The sequence below is a fragment of the Dendropsophus ebraccatus genome, chromosome 15 (assembly GCF_027789765.1).
Source record: "Dendropsophus ebraccatus isolate aDenEbr1 chromosome 15, aDenEbr1.pat, whole genome shotgun sequence".
In the NCBI taxonomy this organism is placed as follows: Eukaryota; Metazoa; Chordata; class Amphibia; order Anura; family Hylidae; genus Dendropsophus; species Dendropsophus ebraccatus.
The window spans coordinates 68,209,686-68,233,452 of record NC_091468.1 but is presented as its reverse complement, the minus strand read 5'-3'; the positions used below and the strand labels follow the sequence as shown (position 1 = coordinate 68,233,452).

Sequence of the window (23,767 nt, the reverse complement as noted above, 5' to 3'; positions counted from 1 at the left end):
AGATATATGTAAGGAGACATTGCATTAAGTGTTACTATGCTGTATGTTTATTAGCCAAAATTGGGATAAGGCTAGCTTCACACACACCGTATCGCAGCAGATCCGCAGCAGATTTGATCTAAATAACTGAACTTATCTGTTGCGGATCCTGTACATGTGAATGCACCCTAATTGATTCTCTTTAAATATAATTAAAATAATAAAATAAAGTTACATATAAACAGTTATATTAACCCCTTATTATCTACAGCCAAAATCCTCATTACGGTTTGCCCACTTGGAGAAAGACACAAGAGTCTGTGTTGTGAACCATCTACGAGTCACATGTAACTCCCAGCTGTCTGCAGCCTCGCCAGCCGCCACCATCCAGACACCTGTCCTCTTATTACAATCACTCCTTATTAAAGGAACAGCTGATAGAGAGAAAAGATTTGTTGTCATGTAGATATATATATTATTTTGTATGAATATGAGCCGAAGTGTTCAAGCTTTTACTTATTGGGTTGTGCCTCTTGTGTATTCAGGAGACACCGAACACTATTGACGAGCCCATAAAGCTGTATCTTATTGTACACACTGATCATATCCTGCTAATATGCACACGTATCTCAGGGACATAGTGTGAAGAGAGCTCAGCCATAGGCTATATGTTCCCAATTAAGGAAAATATCTGGGAAAGGCGTCTGTCTAATGATGATCATTATTAGCAGCTATCTTTTTAAATGGGTAGTTAAACATTTGCAGCAGCAAATCCCCATAGAAAACCTCTCCTGCTCTGGACAGTTCCTGACATGGACAGAGGTGGCAGCAGAGAGCACTGTGTCAGACTGGAGAGAATACACCACTTACTGCAGGACATACAGCAGCTGATAAGTACTGCAAGATTTAAGATTTTTTTATAGACGTAAATTACAAATCTCTGGCATTTTCAGTAACCATCTGTTTTATGTCTGTTGGTATAAGTTCAATTCATTTCCTATAGTTAAAAGTACCACATGTTCCGCTCTGCTATGAAGCCATGTAAGGAGAGTGTGTACTTTACGTTGCATTACCAGCGGCTTTCTGACACGTGCATTTATCTTTTAGGCATTTCAAAGACAAGTTCACGAGAGTCTTACCCAACTAGAGCTTATAAACAAACAATATCGCCGCCTCGCCCGGGAGAACCGCACTGACGCTGCGTGTAGACTAAAGCAGATGGTCCATGAAGGAAACCAGCGGTGGGACAACCTGCAGAAAAGGGTCACCTCCATTCTCAGGAGGCTCAAGGTTTGTTTTCAGTAGACGCTCCTGTAGATCACAGGTGTCAAACTCCGGCCCTCCAGCTGTTATAAAACTACAATTCTCATCATGCCTGGACAGCTAAAGCCCAGCCCGCACCTCTGTATGTTAAGGCCCTATTCCACTGAACGATTATCGTTCATAAACTCGCTCCAACGACCACTCGTTGACGATAATCGCCTGGTGGAATTGGTGTAAACGAGCGAACGACAAAGGCGAAATCGTTATATTGTCGTTCAAAATTGTTTTTCAGCATGTTGAAAAAAAATCGTTGGTCTTTGAAAGATAATTCGCTAATCGGTTCGTAAAATTAGAAATCTTTTAGTAGTTTGTAAAAAGGTTTAAAAAAAAAGTAGGTGTGTCGTATGGTCATGATCACCCCGGTGAATGTTTTAAACGACCATGTAACGACCGCAAAATAATTGTTACACTACATATATCGTGCACGTTCCCACGTGTGTTATGTGTTATCGTTCCCTAAAAAAAATTGTTTAGTGAAGGTCGTTGGAGCGAGTTTATGAACGATAATCGTTCTGTGGAATAGAGCCTTTAGACAGTGGAAGTGAAGCCTTGATGTAGTAGTAAGTGCAGGGAAAAACACTTTATAAGCATTTCTCTTAATAAGTTTATATTGGGAATTTGTATAACTTTTGGGGGGCAATACAATACTTCAATAAAAATTTTCACCTGACTTCTCCTTTAATTATTGTATATTGAGAATTTGTATAATTTCTGTTGGGCAATAACAAACTTAAATATAGGTTTTGGCTGGACTTCTGTAACCTAGGTCTCAGGATAGAAAGAACGTGAATGTCATTTATTTTTTTATGAAACCCAAGAAATGGATAAAATCTACAATTCAGGACCCGAGCTGGTGGTATCATTCCCATGGACACTAATCTTTTCTGGTTTGTATCTTTCCAGCATTTTATTGGTCAGCGAGAAGAGTTTGAGACGGCCCGTGACAGCATTCTGGTGTGGCTGACAGAGATGGACCTCCAGCTGACAAACATAGAGCATTTCTCTGAGTGTGATGTGCAAGCAAAAATCAAACAGCTAAGGGTAAGCGGCAACCTACGTAGCATTGCCTTCACGTAGAGCTCCCTTTTCTTATGCAGAGCACAGTGTTACTGTAAGGGATATAGATTTCACATTATTACTATATGTAAATGGAAAGCGGGTGTGTATGTGTGTGTGTGTATGTATATATATATATATATATATATATATGTATATATATATATATATATCACTTTGCACGACTGGTCCCTTGTGCTAACCGCTTGGCACCAACCTGTATTCCAGTTGGGGAGTGCTGCAGGACTTTGTTTATTATATATATATATATATATATATATATATATATATATATATATGTGTGTGTGTGAATATGTATCTTCCCGTTTTCCTATTTTATTTGTCCACCAGGATATCCGACCAATTTAGGATAATTCTGTATGTTTCAGACATCAGACATATTGTGATATCAGGACTATGGACACTAAGCTACAGCCCATCATTCCATCTAGCTCTATTCTAGATGTAAATTTTGGTGTATCATTAAAATTTGAGAATATGAGAATATGATCTCTAGGCACATGAATAAGGACGTTATAGATCACTTAAACCACTTTGTCATTTCTGTTATTATGATTCCATATGACACGGTCACTTGCATTTACCACTTTAGAGTGTTAGGGTATGTTCACACTAAGGAATAGGCAAGGAATTTCACTCTGAATCCATGCGTGTATTCCACTTGTAAAATAAGTACAGAGCAATGTCCCATTGTGTTCAATGGGATCTCCGCTTTGTTGTCTACACTGTGGAATTTATGTGCGCAATGTTCTGCTGTGGATCTGCTTTCCCCCTAAAGAATTGACATGTTAACTCCTTGGGCGGATTTCGCTAGAGAAATCCCATAGAAGTCATTGGGGCTCTTAATTTTCCACTTTCGGCTCAAATTCCACACCTAGAGCGGAGGACGTTTCAAGCAGAAAACTTTTCTCTATTCCTCACCTATATTGAACATACCCTTAGTTAAAAATTTGAATTCGTGAAAGTGTAAAAAAAAATTGATTTATGGGCACTAGAGATGAGCAAAGTGGTGGTCAGATACTACAAGACAGGACGGGTACCCGGCAGTTGGCTCTGAGGTGCAATGCATGCTGGGAGATGTAGTTACCCGGCCGAGAGCCATGATGTAGCACTGGGATCATTAGTTGAATCTGGGGCTAGAAGCATTGTAGACAAGTGGAGGATCAGCGTAATCAGTGGGGGATCGGCGAGTGCAGCTATATGCCTTTTGTGCATTTTATTTCTTTTATGGGATCACTGAAGTTCCCCTTTAAATCCAGGACTCCAGCCCTGCGAGCCAACACTACTAAACACTGACACACTGTTGTCTACATGACACATTTTTTTCCGCACTGGGGAGTGTGTCTGTCATCTTCTAATCAGCTTTTCTAAAAACCTTGCGGAAAGTTTAGTAAAGGTTGGGCAGAGTCCAGACATGAAAAAGAGATGACGTAAGTGATGGCATAATGTGATTGGTTCTGAGAAACCTCTCATACGGTCTCTGTGCTTTTGTTTCCCTTAGGCCTTTCAGCAAGAAATCGCATTAAACAGCAGTAAGATTGATCAGATTATTACCCAAGGAGAACAGCTGATCGAAAAGAGCGAGCCTCTAGATGCAGCTGTTATTGAGGAAGAGCTGGATGAGCTGCGCAGGTACTGTCTGGAGGTCTTCGGACGCGTCGAGCGATATCACAAAAAGCTAATTCGCCTCCCGGTAAGTTTATCACCAGGTGATAGTGTGTGTGTGTGTGTATATATATATATATATATATATATATATATATATATATATATATATATATATATATATATATATATATATATTTTATTAATTTATGTCCTTATTTAAGCAACTCTATAGCAGGTGTATACGATAAAGATATATATATATATATATATATATATATATATATATATATATATATATATATATATATATATCTTATACACCTGCTATAGAGTTGCTTAAATAAAGAATTTAGTTTATATTTGAATGGTTTAGTCATTTATGATTTAATAAAAGTTTGACTTGATATAAATTACATTTATTATACACCCGATAATGCTTTAAAGAGGTACTCTGGCGAAAATTGTTTTCTTTTAAATCAACTGGTCTCAGAAAGTTGTATAGATTTACAATTTACTTCCATTTAAAAATCTCCAGTCTTCGCGTACTTAGCAGCTGCTGTATGTCGTGCAGGAAGTGGTGTATTTTTTCCAGTCTGACACAGTGCTCTCTGCTGCCACCTCTGTCCATGTCAGGAACTGTCCAGAGCAGGAAAGGTTTTCTATGGGGATTTGCTGCTGCTCTGGACAATTCCTGACATGGACAAAGGTGGCAGCAGAGAGCACTGTGTCAGACTGGAGAGAATACACCACTTTCTTCAGGATATACAGCAGCTGATAAGTACAGGAAGACTGGAGATTTTTAAATAGAAGTAAATGACAAATCTAATTAACTTTTTTGACACCAGTTGATTTGAAAGAAAAACATTTATGCTGGAGTACCCCTTTAAACTTTGTCTTCAATACACTGTACACTGGCTATTACACATCATATTCTCAAAAAGTGCAAAACTGAAGAAGTTTGACATCCTCCTTATGGTCATTGTTTCCTCTAGCTGACAGACGATGAGCACGACTTCTCTGACCGAGAAATGGAAGGTGATGAAGCAGCCGATCTGTCTGACCTGCCATGGCACACAAAGACTGCTGGTGGCTCACCTTCACCTCTGCCCTCATCCAACCACTCATTGTCACTGATGGTTCCTATGAGGAGTGAAAGATCAGGCCGGGATACTCCGGCAAGTGTGGACTCTATCCCCCTTGAATGGGATCATGACTATGACCTTAGCCGGGACTTGGAAACGGCAGTATCTCAAGTATTACATTCAGATGAGGAGGACGATGAACAAGTCAAAGATTACTTTTCTCAAGGAGCCACAGGTTTATCTGGTAATTTTTTTGTTTTATTAGATTTAAATTTTTTTAGTGTTGGATAGAATGTTTATTTGTTCTGCATTGTCTGTAATCATTTCAGATATCTAACAAATATCTGAGACCGTAATGGGGCCCACAGTGACCCCACACGGGACCCTGGGCATATACACATATCATACATACTTCGCTTGTGATTTATCTTTACAGATGTAGAAATTCCTGAGAGTCCGGAAGCCTATATTAAACTTACTGAAAATGTTCTGAAACGGTCCTCTGGTAGGCTACACGCCAGTATACTAGAATGTAGCACACTCCTTATCATGGCTTTCCACGCAGTCACTTTTCCTTTTTATAAGATCACTTATTGCTGATTTCACAAGCAGTCACCATTCTGCACATCTGTTATAAAACTATTAATACATTCTATTTGCAAATTATCAATCAGCCAGGCCTATCCTCTCTACCTAACAATACACCATTCATTCTCAAATCTCTGCCTAAAAAAAGAGCACTTAGATTTCAGGTAGTAGCAGTAGGTAGTAGCAGGCCTTTTTCAAGAGGCCTTAAATGGGTACTCCAACTAAAAAAAATTATTTTAAATCAACTGGTTTTAGAATGTTATACAGATTTTTAGTTTACTACTATTTGAAAATCTCCACTCTTCCAGTACTTATCAGCTGCTTATGTCCTGCAGGAAGTGGTGTATTCTCTCCAGTCTGATACAGTGCTCTCTGCTGCCACCTCTGTCCATGTCAGGAACTGTCTAGAGCAGGAGAGTTTTTCTATGGGGATTTGCTGCTGCTCTGGACAGTTCCTGACATGGACAGAGGTGGCAGCAGAGAGCACTGTGTCAGACTGGAAAAAATACACCACTTCCTGCACGACATACAGCAGCTGCTAAGTACTCGAAGACTGGAGATTTTTAAATGGAAGTAAATTCTAAATCTATACAACTTTCTGGCACCAGTTGATTTGAAATATTGTTTTTTTGCCGGAGTACCCCTTTAATCATTATGATTTCTCCGTGTCTTCCAACCTGATCTTAAAAACAGGGAAACTGAGTAAGGAAAATGTGATAAAGGAGTTGAGGGAAGGGTGTATCTATGGCAAATATTAAGAGATCTCTGACACTGACTTTCTTGAGACCTTTAGGAAAAATAAAGTTGTTATATGAGTACAAGATGTGCTCAGCGTTTGTAATACAATATGTATTCTCCGGCTCTGCAGAGAAGTGATGTCCAGTGTGTTCACGCATGAGGAATGTGCTCAGGTATTACTCATCCTGTAGGTGCAAAATGTACACCGGGATCTGCAGTCTATGGGACCACATTGCTGGGCCTGCGGCTGGCTGAGGAGTCCTGGGCTGGAGTCTCTGGGGGACGTTATCATTGTGCGCCACCTGGTTTGTGCAAAAATCTGTTCCTTTACCCATCGGCCTGAGGGGGGTGCAGACCAATTTATCATGGTTAATGCACCTGTTCCGGAGCAGGCATAGATTTCTGTGTCTGCCATGTGACAGGCGCAGGTCCTGCCGGATTTACTAGGAGGCCTACTGGTCTTGATAAGCATGGCCTGTATCCATATAACGTTCTGTAGAATCTCACTGAAGCAGATGAGTCACTCGTGATTCACTGCGGTTCCAAGAAGCATCGGACGTGCAGTATGAATTTTAAAAATTTTCTTGCTAAAAGTCCAAATAAATCAGTGAATGGGACCGAGATGAATCACACAGTAAAAGGATGGTTCGGGGGAGGGGGCACTGCCAAATGAGTGTTTGTCTGGATATGTGATGTTCATTGACAGTAGTGATCAGGGCTGGCTCCAGGTTTTGGCGGGCCCTTTAATAACAATGGGCCTTGGACCTTAGCAGGCCGCTCATCCATCCACTTTACCTAATCACTTGAAACACCACATGCTCAAACACACAATACTGACACTGACTGACACACACATTACTGACACTGACTGACACACACATTACTGACACTGACTGACACACATTACTGACACTGACTGACACGCACATTACTGACACTGACTGACACGCACATTACTGACACTGACTGACACGCACATTACTGACACTGACTGACACGCACATTACTGACACTGACTGACACGCACATTACTGACACTGACTGACACGCATATTACTGACACTGACTGACACGCATATTACTGACACTGACTGACATGCACATTACTGACACTGACCAACACACACATTGCTAATACTGACTGACACACATTACTACCCTGTTTCCCCGAAAATAAGACGTTCCGAAAATAAGGCATAGTCGAAGATTTACAGGATAGCTTAAAATAAGGCATGCCCCTAATCTAAGACCCCGTCGCCACCAAGGTTATGTCTGGTTATGCTGGTTTGTGATGACAACTATTGTACAGTATATAATAAATATTATAATTTTTTTTTTTATTCAACAATAAGTGGAAAATCTGTCCTATTTTCAGGGAAACGCGGTAACACTGACTGACACACACATTACTGACACTGACTGACACACATTACTGACTCACACTTTCTGACACCGAGACCTCACACACAAATTACTGAAACAGACACACACCGCGCTTACAGCTCAGTCTTCTTCCTCTCAGTCGGGCCAATCTCCACGCTGTAAGGTTGAGGACCTGTGGGTCATGTGATCAGGTCCTTTACCCCCCCCTCTCTCTCTCTGTGCAGGATACTCTTTAGGTCCTGCTCCTTCTCTGTCTTCTGATGACCAGCCGCTCACCCTCACTACAGTGAGTCGGCTGAACATTACAGCACCGGGCCCCTCTCCCTCTCTGGGCCCCTAGAGGCACCTTGGATTTCGGGTAAGCCTCGTGCTGACGCCGGCCGTGGCGTTGATTCCCAGCCTTTCTTTTACCTGAGGTGGAAAATAAAATGATACAATTTCCCCTATCCTGGAAGAGCAATGTGATCCAACCTCCTCCATAAAGCGACTACTGATAGGGTGCAGGAAACAACATTTCTAGACTCTTTTTTAACAAAATGTCACTAACATTATTTCTTGCATGCTGCACCAGATCTATTGGACCTCTTGTTCACCGTATAAACCTTAGACATCCTGATTGATCAAACTGTTTTCCTTCCGCCCCAGTAGAGTCCAGTATGTTACAAACACAGATCCGTCAACTTGACAAAGCGCTGGACACCAGTCGCTTCCATTTGCAGCAGGCAGAGAATGTCATACGCAGCAGGACCCCCACCGGACCGGAGCTGGATTCGAGTTACCGGGGCTATGTAAGTATTCACCCTGGGGAATCCCTGTGTTTATTCCTCACCAGTGATTCCGAAATGTCCGAGTTGCCTGTCCGCATCATTAATAATCTCCGTGCAAAGGGAAATCAATGCTTTAATTATGGACTGAGGTCTGATCTGGCTGATAAACAAGGCCAAGGATATTGTGATAAGATAGATGTGTTTAGACTTCAGTCGGTTTCTTCACCTTTCTTCGGTCACATATAAATAGATGCAGAACAGTTTAAGGCTATGTTCACACAAAGTATTTTGTACACAGAAAGGCTATTGCTCACACATTATTCATTTATTTTAAAACAACGGCCATTATTTTCCATTAAATGACGGCCATGCACTAAATTTCAGAAGTGTGGGAACATAGCCTTTCTGTGTTTTCAATCCACTCCTGGTTTTGGTTGAAAAATACTGAGCAAAAATACTGACCAAAATACCGTATGGGAACATATGTGAACACATCATATGCCATTACAGATAGCGTTAGAGTTCGCTGCATCATATGTGTAACATGTTAAATGTCAAGTGTACAATGTATTATACAGTATTTGTATATTTTATAAACACGTAGAGAAAAGGAGCTATACATTTAGAAATGTAAGTGTAAGTGTAAGGCCATTGGCTGCGTCCATGTTTTTCCTGCAGTTCTCAGGCTGCCTCCACCTTCTCCAGATGGGGAAGTTAAGTGTCAAACATTCAGGTCGGAAAGTTGCGAACTCGGACACTTTCGTGAAGTTCGCACAAAACTAATGTAGACCCTACATGAGATGCCATAAAGCAAGAGAAAGGAAACCTCAGTTTTATTTCCATATCTTTGCATCCACCAGATGAAGCTTCTTGGAGAGTGCCGGGGCAGCATAGACACCGTGAGACGAGTAAGCGACGACCTAAAAGAGGAAGAGGAGAAGTTGTCCGGCTTCATTAATTTGAATAGTACAGAGACACAGTCTGCAGGTAATACATACATTATGTGTAAAGGAAAATGTATTCCTGTGGACCAGTCAACCAATCCAGGAGCCGCTTATCTGGTAACTAGTAATAATGATGATGATCAACTTGTAACAATGAAGTTATAGTAGAAAAATATAGTATTGGCCGTCCACTTGAATGGGTCAGGTCTTCGGGAGAGAGAGGTACTGTTACTGGAAGGGTTTCTGCATTGACACATAAAGCAGGGTCCCAAACTGGGACTCCCCTCTGTGATTTTTATATGCCAGTACAGAAACTATAGAAAAATACATTGATAGGACCACCCCTGTAAAGGGGTACTCTGGCCATTTAAAACTTTTGAGATGTTGCTTCTTGGCGGAAGAACATAACAAACATTCTACTCTTACCTTTCCATGCTCCCTTGGTGTCGTCCTATGGTATCTCCAGGTCCTCCACTTCTGAGTCGGACTCGTCATTGTAGTGACAGCCCGCTTAGCCAATCACTGGCCATCCCTGTCCCGTCTTGGTTATTGATTGGCTGGGCGGTCTGTTACTGCAGTAGAAGTGGAGGCCGGATTTTTCAGCGCGGGACCTGAAAAGGGTAAGAATAGCATGTTTGGTAAGTTCTCTGCCAAGGCAGCAACATATGGAAAGTTTCAAATGGCCAGAGTTCCCCTTTAAATGAATTTTACTTCTGTGGTCACAATGAGTACTGATGAGCCCTAGTTCTCACTCTATTTTAACTTCTTAGTAAAAGTAAAGTCTCCAGCTAAATTTATGGTCAGAAAAATCTGATTAATTTGGCCATAAGAAAGTAGTTTAAACACAGTCCTTTCTCGGGCATAATGAAGTTAAAGGTGCCCATACTCTTTAGACAAAAGACGACTAAACCCACTGACTTTAGCAGGCGAGGCCGACTGTCTACAGCAGGGATGGGGAATCTTCGGCCATCCAGCTTTTGCAAAGCTACAATAGTGTCCAGGAATGATGGGAAAGGTAGATTCGCAACAGGTGGAGGGCAAAATGTTCCTCCTCCCTGGTGTATAGTGTATGGCAGCCTCCTGGCTCTTCCCTGTCAGATGATATTGGGTATGTTGAATTTCATGCTGTCTCAACCGTATTGTCCTGGGAAGTAGATATTTCCACAATTACAGCTCTCTGTTGTTGTTGCATCTCAGGTGTTATAGAGAGATGGGAACTGATCCACGCACAAGCCCTTAACAAGGAGCTCCGGATGAAGCAGAAACTGCAGCAATGGCAGCAGTTCATGTCAGACCTTGACAACATTTGGGATTGGCTGGGAGAGACCGAGGAGGAGCTTGGGCGGCTGCGGCGGCTGGATTCCAGCACTGACATACAAACTATTGAGCAAAGAATAAAGAAGCTGAAGGTAACTTTCTTGGGTTATGTCTCCTCCTTTTACCTAATATCGCCCATCTTGCCGCAGTCTTTAGCCATACCTCCTTGGATCACAATTTCTCTTACCCTTATATTGCTTCATTGATTTTTGTGGCTAGAAAACTATTTACCTCTCGCCATTTAATTTTTTATATGTTATTATGCAGCAGTATTGAGCTTAAAATAAAAATTTTGGCCATAATAAATCTTACATGATGACCTCCACCCAACCAGCGTTACTTCTAGAACACCAGTCACAGTGGGCCTAAATGTAGTGGTAACTGGTGTCATTTAGAAGAAAGTTCTGGCTTGTTGCCGAATTATCTGGTCGTATAATCGTCACATAATTTAAGTGACAGGGACACTTTAAGAAAAGAAGCCTGCACTTTCCTGTCATACACCAGACTGTCTGTTAACTAATTTTGATAAATTATGCGCTGGCATGTTTTACTGTATATGTTCTGCCCTGGGGGAACCTGACAACATATGCCTGAACGGGAGTAGAGGACTGGGATAATGGCTTGGAAACGTTTGCATCCTAACAACATGGAAGTCACATAGTGCTACCATGGGGAAAGGGCAAAGTGACAACAAATTTCCTCAGTGATTTATGTTAGTTACAATTATTAGTCAGCATTGACGTCCTGGATATAGGACCAGCTATTTCTATGTAGCTTGTCCTGATATTCGGAGTTACAATGTAGAGATGTGTGCGACTCGAGCATGCTAGTCAGATAGCTCAACATTTGAATACCAGTGGCTGCCGAAGTTGGATGGAGCCCTAGGGAGTCCTAGAAACATGGATACATACTATGGCCTCCCTATGGCTGCAGCCAACTTCTTCAGCCACCAGTATTTAAATGCTCTGGGATCTGGCTTGAGTATGCTCGAGTCACACACTAAATCTGTGTGATAGGTAGTGAAGAGCCAACACAAACTTTGTCATTGCTGTGTTTTTTCTGTTTTTGGTTTTACAAAGATTTTTCTTTTGGTTTAGTATTCGGTACGTGCAAACAGGTTGTATTGAGACGTTAGGACCCTATTACAGTGGACGATTATCTTACAAATTATCGTTTTATCATCCAAATTTAAACGATACTTGAATACAACCAAAAGACCAATGAGAAATCAATCATCATTCATCTGCTCGTTTTGCTTTCGACAAAATCATCATTAATCGTTTGCTGTAATTCCGCATTTGTTCACTAATCTTTTAGTATAATTCCACATCGTTCCTTCATTTTCTGGGATCAGATGGAGTGAACTATCGTCGTAACGTAACTAATGACTATCGTTCTGTGTAATATGGTGAACGATTTGAGGTTAAAGATAAACAATCTCGTTTATGATCAGTAATCGTTAAAAATCGCTTCATCTAATAGGACCCTTAGAGTAATGTTGCCCCAAACCTTTTTATACACTTAAGCAGTTAAAGTGGAGGAGACCCAACCGTATTGCCATTTTACTTTCTAGGCTCCAAAAGAGATGTGACTGACTGACTGACTGACTGCTGTGGTGTTCTGATTAGACATGGCCTTGTGTACTAACCCTCATATATACTATAGTAGAGTTTATTTGGAAATTATCCTAATGCCTGTTCATTGAAGTAACAAAGCCTTTGTTTATACATGACAGCCATCATTTTGTTTCCTTACTTGCCTTTTACCAGGAACTTCAGAAAGCGGTGGATGGTCGGAAAGCTATTGTCCTGTCCATTAACCTGTGCAGCTCAGAGTTTACTCAAGCAGATACTTCAGAAAGCAAGGAGCTTCAAGAGCGGCTGAGACAAATGAACCTCAGATGGGACCGTGTGGGCAGCACATTAGAGGACTGGCGGAGCTCACTACAGGACGCTTTAATGCAGTGCCAGGTCTATAACATGCCTTACTCTTATTTACAGACCATTCTGCCAGAATCTTTTTTTGGAAAATCATTTTACTTGGTATTATTTTACTTATTACGTTAGCTTCTTTACCAAAAAGGTATTCTAGCAACTTCACGTTCATTATATAAGATAACATAACTGGTTTTACATATATTTCCAGGCGCGATATACTGGTATACCTACGTATGCGAGGATACTGTAATAATAATAAAAGTGCCTATATGGCATTAAAATAACTAAATGAAAAAAGGTCAACAAAGTAAAAAAACAATAAAAACACAAGTGCTTTTTGTTTGTCCTTCTAACATTAAATGAATAAAAATAAAATTATAACGTACTATACATGCAAGGCTGGTTTCACACTGCGTATTTGCAGTCCATTTTTTTGCATCTGTTATGCAAAAAAACAGATGCATTTGTATGCATCAGTTTTTATCCGTTTTTCCATTGACTTCCATTATAAAAAAAACTAATAAAAAAATGGCTCAAAACACATTTTTTCTTTTTTTTTTTCTTTCTTTTTTTTTTTTTTTTTTGTTCACAAACGGCCGACAATGTTTTTGTGTTGGCCCAAAAAAACGGATGCGTTTGGATCCTTTTTTTTTTTTTTTTTTTTTTTAAGGAAGTCAATGAAAAAACTTAACAAAACGGATGCATACAAAGGCATCCATTTTTTCGCAAAGAAACAGATTCCAAAAACTTAGTGTGAACCCGGCTGAATCCAAAATGGTAGAAACTACAACTAGTCCTCCTTAAAAAAATAAAAATAAAAGCCCTGTATTGCTGTGTTGTTGCAAAGATAAGGGATCATTTAATTTCAGAATGGTGACAAAAACAAAAAATACATGACCATGGCCTGTAGACCAGAAATGACCAGGTCCTTAAAGGGGATGTCTAGTTAATTGTGGGCAGGCTGGGGTAAAAACCTAAGAAAATGTGTACTCCTCTGAACCCATTCCCATCTTCAGCTGTGATCCACATTGTGTGGGGTATACAATATTTTTTACTGATTTTTCCCCAACCTGCCCACAATTTAAAAATTATTTTAGTTTCAGATGTGATCTTAATGCCCACTTGCCTCAGTTCTACTGCTCGGAGCTGCACCCTATTACCCTAGAATGCACCAGGCTTTAGTGTACATGTATAAGCTGACACACTGCGCTCCCTTCACCTATTACATTGTGTGTATTAGAGGCATAAAAGCTTTGGCACATTATTCTATCAACTAATCACTGGGCTCCAAAAATCTCATAAACTGGAATTAATAAGAAGTCAGTTGGCATACTAGGTAAAAGGCGAAACATTAGGGATTGTAGTTTTGGCTTTTCCATTGATAAATGACTATAAGCAGCAAAGACCTGAAAACAATTCGAATAAAGATTTACGGTATAAGAAACTTATATTTTTCCACTTTGTAGTTTGTTTTCCCATTGAATTCAGAATTGCAGAATAAGTTATGTTTTACCGTTTCAGTGCCAAACGTTCCACTAGTGTAATCTCTCCCATAAACAGATGGCTGAACCCGAGCCTCAAACACAGTCCGTTTGTAGTACAGGTTAATAAATACTAACAATATTGATGGAATTACCGATAAAGTGCGCTGTTATGTTACCTATAAGAACCACATAGTCATTTCACTAGACATACTGTATGTTCTTATCTCTCTAAAGTCTGGTTGGACCCTCTAGATATAAACCCCATAACCGTAAAATAGAGCAGGTGTAACGTAGTGGAGCTGATATTCCAACCATATATTCCAAATAGTAAAACCTATTCACTTCTTCATACACAACTTCTTACTTCATGACAAGGAAACCCTGATCTGTAGGAGTCTTCAGGAGACCATCAGTGTTTCCTGGCTGTGAAAAAAAGTTAAACATTTAAAAAAAAGTCATACTCACCTACTGCAGCATTGCTCACCTCTGGCTTCTCCTTCACTCTGCATATGCATGAATAACATCACTCGCTGGGGGAGGTAGCGGCCTCTTGTGGCTGGAGGTATAATTTTGCCTCCGACCATAAGAGTGATTGACAGGGTTGGGTGCCAGTGGCTCCGAGCTTGGTCAATCACAGCGCCGCTATTAACTGTAATCACTCAGGAGCATGTACAGTTAAAGGACCAGCGTCAGCACTTGGCGGATGTTGACCAGGTGCTGGCCTGGGCTGCTATGCAATGCATTTGAAATTCCAGAAAGATTTCGGATGTGCATCTGGAGCTGTCTGGAAATCTGGATACCCCCATAGGGTTCTATGAGGCATCCGTGCCGGAATTCCAGTGTAAATTTCCCGGACGTGTAAAGGGGACATTAGAAAACCACTGTTCATCTCTTGCGTAATGCGCGTTTTCCTTAATGATCAGCTGTGCGAGTTTTTTCTTTTTTCCCTTTATGTTACATCTGTTATTATGGCACCTGACAGGCAGACGGTCGTAGAGTTGAAGTCTTGTCGCTCTTTATATATGCGGAGCTTTATTTCCTAAGATAACCATAGCACTCACACTTATTTTTTTCATTAAATTTTGCTTTATGGCAGGACTTCCATGAAATGAGCCACGGGCTGCTACTTTGGTTGGAAAACATCGACCGAAGAAGAAATGAAATCGCCCCGATCAACCCCAGCCTGGATGCCGACACTCTCCAGGATCACCACAAGCTGTTAATGGTAAAACTAGATTAAAGTCTATTACCCTGGATCAGACTGGTAAAATAGAAGTGATGCAGCAGATTTATCAAACAGCCCGAGTTACTGTCAGGCCTCATTCACACGTTCAGCCATTTTTCTGGTCCGCAAATCCCATTTTTTTTTCTCCGTGATCAGTAGAAAAATAATCCGTATTTGCATCTGTTTCCGTATCCGTAAAATGTGAACAATTTTAGTTTGCTTAGATTTGATCCATGTTTTTATACGGACCTAACGGATGTGACGTCCTTAAAAAATATGAATCCCATAGACTTCTATAATAATCCCTACCACAATCACAGTCTGCACGAGGACATGTCCGATTTTTTACAGTACAGATTGCAGATCCCCGAAAAAGCGGAATGTGTGAAAAGCACAATAGATTTCAATGGGCGATTACGGACATCTTTTACGGACGTGTGAATAAGGCCTTGGACCGACCTTCCACCTTACATTAAGACTGGCACCGCTTCTTATTTATCTCCCCTGTGGTGTATCCTGCAGTCATGGCCCATTTGTTATAGAAGATATAATATGTTTTATTAAAGCAATGACAACTGTCATTGTGAAATACTGCTGCTAGTCTAATGTGTAGATATCTACGAGGACATTGCTGACCTTGTCTTTGTGTAACAGCAAATCAAGCGTGAGCTGCTTGAATCTCAGCTAAAGGTGGCATCTCTACAAGACATGTCCTGCCAGTTACTTGTCAATGCAGAGGGCAAGGATTGTCTGGAAGCCAAAGAGAAGGTGCATGTCATTGGGAACAGACTCAAAGTGCTCTTAAAGAAAGTGACACAGCACATCAAACAAATTGAGAAAATCCTGGACATTTCCAGCGGTCAGCTGGTAAGTTTTGGGGTTTACGGTGAACAAGTGTTGGGGGGGTAGTTAAATGTGGGTTGTTGGTACGTTAGCATGTTGTTGGGAATGGGAAGCAAAATCACTATTTTCCTGAACAGAGAGTAAAAGGGTTGTCCCATCTCCCCTGCCGTGCTCCACTCTCACTTTCTGGTTCAGTGCTGGGAGGAGAGCGAGGATGCGACGCAGTGGTCCTGAGCTGAATGTGCTTGTCTTCTTCTGGCATTACACATGTCTCCAGGAACAGTTCAGTCTCTAGAAACATGTGGGATGACTTAAGATAAGTAAAAATAAACTAACCAGCTCCTGACCACCAGTGCCGTCACTGCTCGGCCACTGCTATTATAGCTGAGAGCGGTGGTCTGGTTCCAAGGCAACACGGCAGAGAGAGAAGAGGGACAAACTTAAAAAAAAAAGAAGTAATTTTGCTATTACGATGCATTTGCAAATTTGCTTTCTTTGCATTTCATGTCACTTTACAAAGGTTTAGGTGTGGGAATACCCCTTTAAGAGCTTTGGGAAGTCTAAGTGCTGTTTTGTTCCTCTTTAAAAGGTGAAATAAGTTTTACTTCTTCAGATAATAATGCCGCTTCTTTTTACAACTAGGAGTTGTCATCGTGGTCTTCCGCCGATGAGTTAGACACCTCTGGATCCCTCAGTCCCGTGTCGGGCACAAGTACCCCGAGTAGGGAGAGAACGGTAATGCAACCATAGTGTCCACATAGGAGGATAAATACAATTCCATGGATCACACCAGGCAAAGGTTTCACTAGAGAACCCGCTAGGAAAGGCAGCGAACACATCTCCCATTCCCAAACAAACCAGTTCACGCTGCAATGTTCAGCTCTCCCGGCTCCCTGACATTTCATTCCTGCATGAAATAAAGAAAATGACACTTCTGTTACTGAAGCCGGGATTATTTTGGCCTCCCCTATGATTCTGTTTAATTCTATTTTAATCGGTTTTGCTGGTGTCGGGACTTCATTTTATACTTTAGTTAAATAACATCTATCCTTATAAACTATATGATCTCCTTAATTGATTTTCTACATTCATCCCTGTAGGTCCTAGTATTAAATTGTCAAGGAAAACTGGCTTTTCAGATTTTAATTTTGAAAAATAATTCCTATAAATTTGCTCGATACTTATATGGTGATTCCTTTCTGCATATTTATTATAGTCTCAGGTATACACCATCCCGATATATGAGGAATTGTATAGTGTATATTTCATGGAACCCTTACTGTATTCTTCTAGAATTGTAGCTTTAGATTCAAAATTGAAAAGCCAGTTTCCTTATGTCCTGGGTATTGGTCACCTCATGTGATTTTATTTTCTTTTGCTGCACTTTTCATTTTGTTGATTTTCTTTTCACCGGTAGCTTGTCTTTTTTTGCCTGGACTGAACATTCTTCTTTCTTTTACCCCCTGTTCATTGCAAACAGCCACGGGGCAAATGTAGTGTCTCACAGCCTGGACCCTCTGTCAACAACCCACCTAGCAGGTACCTTATTCTCCTGGTTTCCACATTCTACTCTAGAACACATAGGATGATAGAACAAGTCCATCGTGCCTGTTTGAGAAAGTCAACCCTAGCCCTTCGAAACACGTAACTGGATTGCATAGCTGCACTAGGCTGAGCCTCACCGGGCGGCAGGTTACTCAGTATGGCGTCTACTTTTATCATCCTCTGTTTTCTAGACCTAAGTTTAAGGCTCTGTTCCATAATTTTGGAACCAGTATGAAAAATGGACTGTCCATATTGTGGGCATTTGCTTCCTTTGTACTCTTCATTATCAGAACAGCTTGGTCCTTAGATCTGGTGACGGTTCTTTTACCTTTTTTTATTCTGCTAACCTCACTAATCCCTACTAACACAATTCTCAAACTTTTTTCAAAAAGTTTCCCACACTTTTGACCACAAGAGTGCAGACTCTGCTTCCAATATTGCTTTAGTAAGTTTTGCATCTCAGCATAAAAAGCTTCTGTACTTTTTGGTTGCCGTTATTTTGTGTGCTTCCGCCATTTTCTTTTCCTTTTTTTTTTTTTTTTTCATTCTTTGCATTAGTCTTTTTATCTCCCTTACATCAACAATGTTTCCAAAAAAAAAAAGTTTTAGCGCAAAAAACAGACTTAGCACCTAAGACAATGAAATCACATTACCCTCTGTTAATAATCCTATATATAAGTATACAAAGATTTGGAAAGTCCATTATGCCTGAATATGTAGCGGACTGAGGCTATGTTCACACAATGTAAGAATAAGGGCAAATAACGGCCATCATTTGCCCTTATTTGTACATTGTGTGACCTTAACCTTGAAGTGCTGCGCTTAACACGTCCCAATTGAAAAAGTAAATAATTTATGCAATATAAACTTGCCTGCCATTTAGAAAATCTCAGACATTGTCTTGCTCATCACCTGTGAACATGAATGTTCTAAAAATATGTATTTTCATAGAAATTGTAGGGTTCTATGGAATCGTAGCACATGTTCATTAGCTATAGCCATACATGAGAACAATATACTATGATGGCAATTTGGTATATAGCAATTCAAGCAAATATCGCCAATAGAGTCACAAAGACAGGAAGACATCAGAAATGACAGCATTTTGCCTCTTTGCCCATCATCCCATGCATATAGCATCTCCATTTAGCTCTGAATTTAGAGATGAGCGACTCTTGAGCACGCTTGGGTTAGTTCTGCAGTGGCTGCAGAAGTTGGATGCATCCCTAGGGAGTCCTGGAAAATGTCTCAGGGCTGCTTCCATCTTCTGCAGCCAAATCAAATGTCGCATTCTTGGATTCAGACGAACCAGAACGTGCTAGAGACACGCTCATCTCTACCGAAGAAGAAAATTACGTAAGGAAGGTTCCACCACCTTAGGAGCTTTGTCCTGACAATATGTGAGGGTGCCGTTACCTTATACTAACTAGAGATGATCGAACAGCGCTAATGTTCAGGTTTGTACGGACTCGAACCATCGGTATTTGACTCCCACAGTCTTCTTGTTCCGTGGGGAAGGCGGAGACAGCCCGAGTCCCGCCTGGAAAACAGGAGTACAACCTATAGCCCAGGCTGTATTCCTGTTTTCCAGGTGGGACTCGGGCTGTCTCCACCTTCCCCACGGAACGGGAGAACTGTGGGAGTCAAATACCGATGGTTCAAGTTCGTAAGAACCTGAACATCAGCGCTGTTCGTTCATCTCTAATACTGACATCCCGGACAAATATCTGGTCATGAATAGGAATCAGTCATCAGACTTGTCCAGTTGTATTTGCTGTGGGTGAATATATATGCGGCTCCCAGGTTATGATATTACTTGGAGTTTTTGCTTTTTCCACCCATAGACTTGCCGCGTGAGCGTACGCTTTCTGTGCACCACCTCCCGGCATGCGTTCTATGGAGACAGGAGGGAAAGCAGCAGGTTCACTGACAAGCTGATGTGTGATTTAATCTAGTTATTAAAAGCATTGAGCTCTCATCGCCTCTCCAGCTCACATCTTGCCGCTGCCAAACATCTGGCCCAGTGTGCGTCCTAACAGCTTTGCAGCTTTCAGCGAGGTCCACTTCCTAATCCCATCCCAGCCGCCGCCGCAGCACTCTTCCTCTCCACCGGCACTTTTGATTAACGCATCTTTTTGCAGTACAGCACAATATTCAATTTGTCATCCAGACAAGCATGGAATACAAACGGGTTTCAATTGAATAGAGAACTTAATCAAAAGCACAAGTCAGACAGGTTGTGTTTGATGTCAGCTGCAGTAGTAACTGATAACACAGAACAGGCTGTCACTGTGTTCCTTATTATTCTAAATGCTTCTGATCAGAGGACGTTGCGTTTGATCTTGCACTGGATCAGTAAACATTGATAGACTTCGGTTTAAGGCCAGACAAAATAAAGAGGTTTTACAGGATTTTTTAATGGCTTTGGAACGTTTGTATACAGATCCAATGCCGCAGATTGTTTGTGCCTCGACAGTAATAACAAGTAATAAGGTTGGTTCTTAGGTGTTATAATTAGCATAGCGACTAATCCTCGCCCGGGCTCCTCTTTACGCTGCAGTTGTATGGTGGCATACTGAGGGCTGTGTACAATATCTGAGCTATTGTGTGTAGTGTATGGAGAATACCTCAATTTACTGCTGATGGATTTAAAAGCTTTACAAAGAATGGGGGGGGGATCCAAAGTATGCTATATTTTCTATGTAATGCTTGCCTCTTAAAGGGGTACTCCAGCAAATAATCTTTTACTTTAAATCAACTGTTTTATATAGATTTGTAATTTACTTCTATTTTTAAAAAAAATCTTACATTTTCCCACACTTATCATCTGCTGTATGTCCTGCAGGAAGTGGTGTATTCTCTCTATTCTGACACAGTGCTCTCTGCTGCTTCCGCTGTCCATGTCAGGAACTGTCCAGAGCAGGAGAGGTTTTCTATGGGGATTCGCTGCTGCTCTGGACAGTTCCTGACATGGACAGAGGTGGCAGCAGAGAGCACTGTGTCAGACTGGAGAGAATACACCACTTCCTGCAGGGCATACAGCTGCTGATAAGTACTGGAAGACTGGGAATTTTTAAATAGAAGTAGATTACAAATCTATATAACTTTATGACACCAGATAAGTTGAAAACATTTTTTGCCCCTTCAACTTACCAGTAGCACAACTAGTAAAACAATAAAATTACTAAATTTACGGTAACTGAACAGTGTATACTTAAGGCCCTATTATACGAAAAGATTATTGTCCAAATTGGGCCAATATCGGCCATTACGGATGATAATCGTCTTGTGTAATATAAGACAGTGATCAGCTGACATGCAAGATGTGAGCTGATATTTGTCATTGTCTTTTAAGATGTTGAAAGACAAACGAGTAAGATAGCAGCGATCTGTTGTCGGGGCTCCGTGGTATAGGAGACCGCTGCTATCGCCTATGGGCTGCTAGTGATCACCCTGGCAGCTCCCCGCAGCCGCCCTCCCCTGCTGTCACCCGCTCACTGGCGGCACATGTAATAGCGGCGGGAAACAAGGAGCCTGCACGCACTGACAGCGCCCATTTGCTCCTCTGTATCGCCCCATGTAGTAGGGGCTTTTGATACAAATTGTGTATCTAAACCTAGTCCAGTAGTGTTCAGATAATTTAATCTGACTTTCCCAGATGCAGATGAACCACTGACTTGTGGCCGTTTTAACATAACCGTAAATGCTCGCTGCTTTTGTGATTACGGATAATCAAATCCAAAGTATAGAGTGTACAAAGAAATACATGCACCATCAATTACAGTGCTTTAAGGGAAGTACAAATAGTCTTTTTATGTAGTGCAGTTCAGTCTGCAGGTGAAATGACTTTACCTAATCAAAAGCACAGGAGAACGCAGAGCGGAGAACGGACAGGCCTGATTTCCATACCGGCTAATTGTTATCCTAATGATGGTTCCTCTGCTTATAGTAACAGAAGGTCAGAAAAATAACATTTTCATATATTTAGGCTTTGTAGAAATATACATTACTGTTAGGAAGTTGTGGGTATTTTATTGGGCACTATTGTATCTGTTTTAGGCTATATTCCCATGATGTACATTTTATAACAAGAACGGCCGTTGTTTTCATAGTGAAATGGGTTGCACTGAAGTCCAAACAACAATCTATTGAACAATGGGCGATGTCTGGTACGGCCATCGAAATAATGAGCATGTAAATTTTTCATTGATTTCAATGCAATTTTCACATCCTCCTCTACTGACATCACTTCCTCCTCTACTGCCCTTATTTGGCCGTCTGTGAGGACAGATGACATCACTTCCTGTACACACCCACACAGTAGAACTGCAGATAAGGTGAGCAGAGTAATGGAGCTAAGTACTGCTAAAGAAAAACATTAAAAATATAGGGGTGAGTCTAGGAAGGACCACAGGCAGTACCCAAGCAAGTCTGCATGGATTTTCTTTTTAACACACTTGATAACAGGTATGCTTTAAGCCATGTACTAAGTTTACTCTATGGTTATTGATTCAGTGCAAGATTCTACCTTTACGTAATTTAAGATTTTGTAGTTGTTGCTGCATTTATATGTATCATACTGCATTGTAGTGAAGGTGTATGCAAAATATAAACTTTTACATATTAGACTTTAACATTTTCAGAATACTGTACGTACTTCAAGATGGTTTCCAGACTATAGCTGATTGATTATATGCTAGAAAAGCTGTCAGTATACTGGATCTTTAGTATCCAGTCCTGCCTTTCTAGAGAGTTCCTTTTATGGTCCAGAAAAGTCGGGACTAAAATTAGTCTGACGGCGGCTGAAAGAACTATTGCTTTACACTCATTGTCTTAACCTTGTTTATCAGGTCCAGAGACGGTGGCTCAGGTTCCTGCCATTCTGATGCCAATACGGTTCAAGGACACCAGTCGTTCTTTCTACGGGTTTTACGGGCGGCCTTCCCACTTCAACTTCTTCTGCTGCTTTTAATTGGTCTCGCCTGTCTTGTACCAATGACCGAAGAAGACTACAGTTGTACTCTGTCCAATAATTTTGCGCGGTCTTTCCACCCGATGCTTAGATACACCAACGGGCCGCCGCCTATATGAACACCCTGTTTAATGGAAATCACTGTGGAATCTATAGGAGCTGTTTGCAGCTTCTATTTGCACTTATCATGGCAGCTTTACTCCCCGAATTAACCCTTAAGCATAAAACCAATACTGTATCGGTCACGAAATGTTGTGGTTCAGTAACGCTCGGAGACACTGGAGAGGCGACATCAGTATTGACCCACAGAAGACTATGCATAGATGATACCTTCTCTATACTTCTCTATCCTCTCCCTGAGCATTATCAGTATTGGACAAAGAGTCTCCAATTATGAAGCTATTTTAGACGCTTGTAATATAAAATTTTAAATAGCTTATATGGCAAATATTTTTTTACTTTTTTCCCCGTTGCTTTTTTTTTTTTTGTTTCTGGGCTTTTTGTGTGTTGGTGTGTCGAGGGAAGCATGAAATCACTGTAAACTCTAGTTCAAGTATAAAGGATGTACAAATGAATAGCACTTTTTTGGGGCTAATCAACTGGATGTAAGAAATAAAATCATGATTTCAGAATAATTAATAAGAAATGTTAAGAGATAGAAAATATTATTTATGTATGTACAGTTTGCTAAGCCAAGTTCTGTTTGTATTGATTTCTTGCAATTATAGATATTGTAAAATATAATGGTCTATGTGTCTTGCTTATTTATCAAGCTGAGTACTCGATGCATTATGGATACAGTATATTAGCACGCTAAGTCTGGTGTCTTTGTCATATACTTTTATACACTTTTTCACCATTTTGAAGCACTTTTCCATTGAACTGCTAGCCGGAAATCTACACTATAGACCATGGGTAGGGAACCTTGGCTTTCCAACTTTGCAAAACTACAACT

The 23,767-nt window shown here is 40.8% G+C and overlaps 1 protein-coding gene across 3 annotated transcripts in view; it reads left to right on the top strand.

The window, feature by feature from the left end:
- Nucleotides 1-23,556, top strand: part of SYNE1 (spectrin repeat containing nuclear envelope protein 1) — a 385,540-nt gene extending 361,984 nt beyond the window's left edge. For 2 of the 3 annotated variants that reach the window (XM_069955314.1, XM_069955313.1), the window contains 14 exons: nt 1,087-1,269; nt 2,206-2,343; nt 3,881-4,072; nt 4,980-5,313; nt 5,506-5,574; nt 8,424-8,566; nt 9,406-9,532; nt 10,687-10,898; nt 12,576-12,776; nt 15,324-15,452; nt 16,107-16,319; nt 16,938-17,030; nt 17,776-17,834; nt 22,691-23,556. In XM_069955314.1, the coding sequence (XP_069811415.1) occupies nt 1,087-1,269; nt 2,206-2,343; nt 3,881-4,072; nt 4,980-5,313; nt 5,506-5,574; nt 8,424-8,566; nt 9,406-9,532; nt 10,687-10,898; nt 12,576-12,776; nt 15,324-15,452; nt 16,107-16,319; nt 16,938-17,030; nt 17,776-17,834; nt 22,691-22,931 (2,334 nt within the window). In that variant the 3' untranslated portion in view covers nt 22,932-23,556. The remainder of the gene's footprint in view (nt 1-1,086; nt 1,270-2,205; nt 2,344-3,880; nt 4,073-4,979; nt 5,314-5,505; nt 5,575-8,423; nt 8,567-9,405; nt 9,533-10,686; nt 10,899-12,575; nt 12,777-15,323; nt 15,453-16,106; nt 16,320-16,937; nt 17,031-17,775; nt 17,835-22,690) is intronic. The other variant, XM_069955312.1, reaches the window with a different exon arrangement.
- The last annotated feature ends 211 nt before the right edge of the window (nt 23,557-23,767 follow it).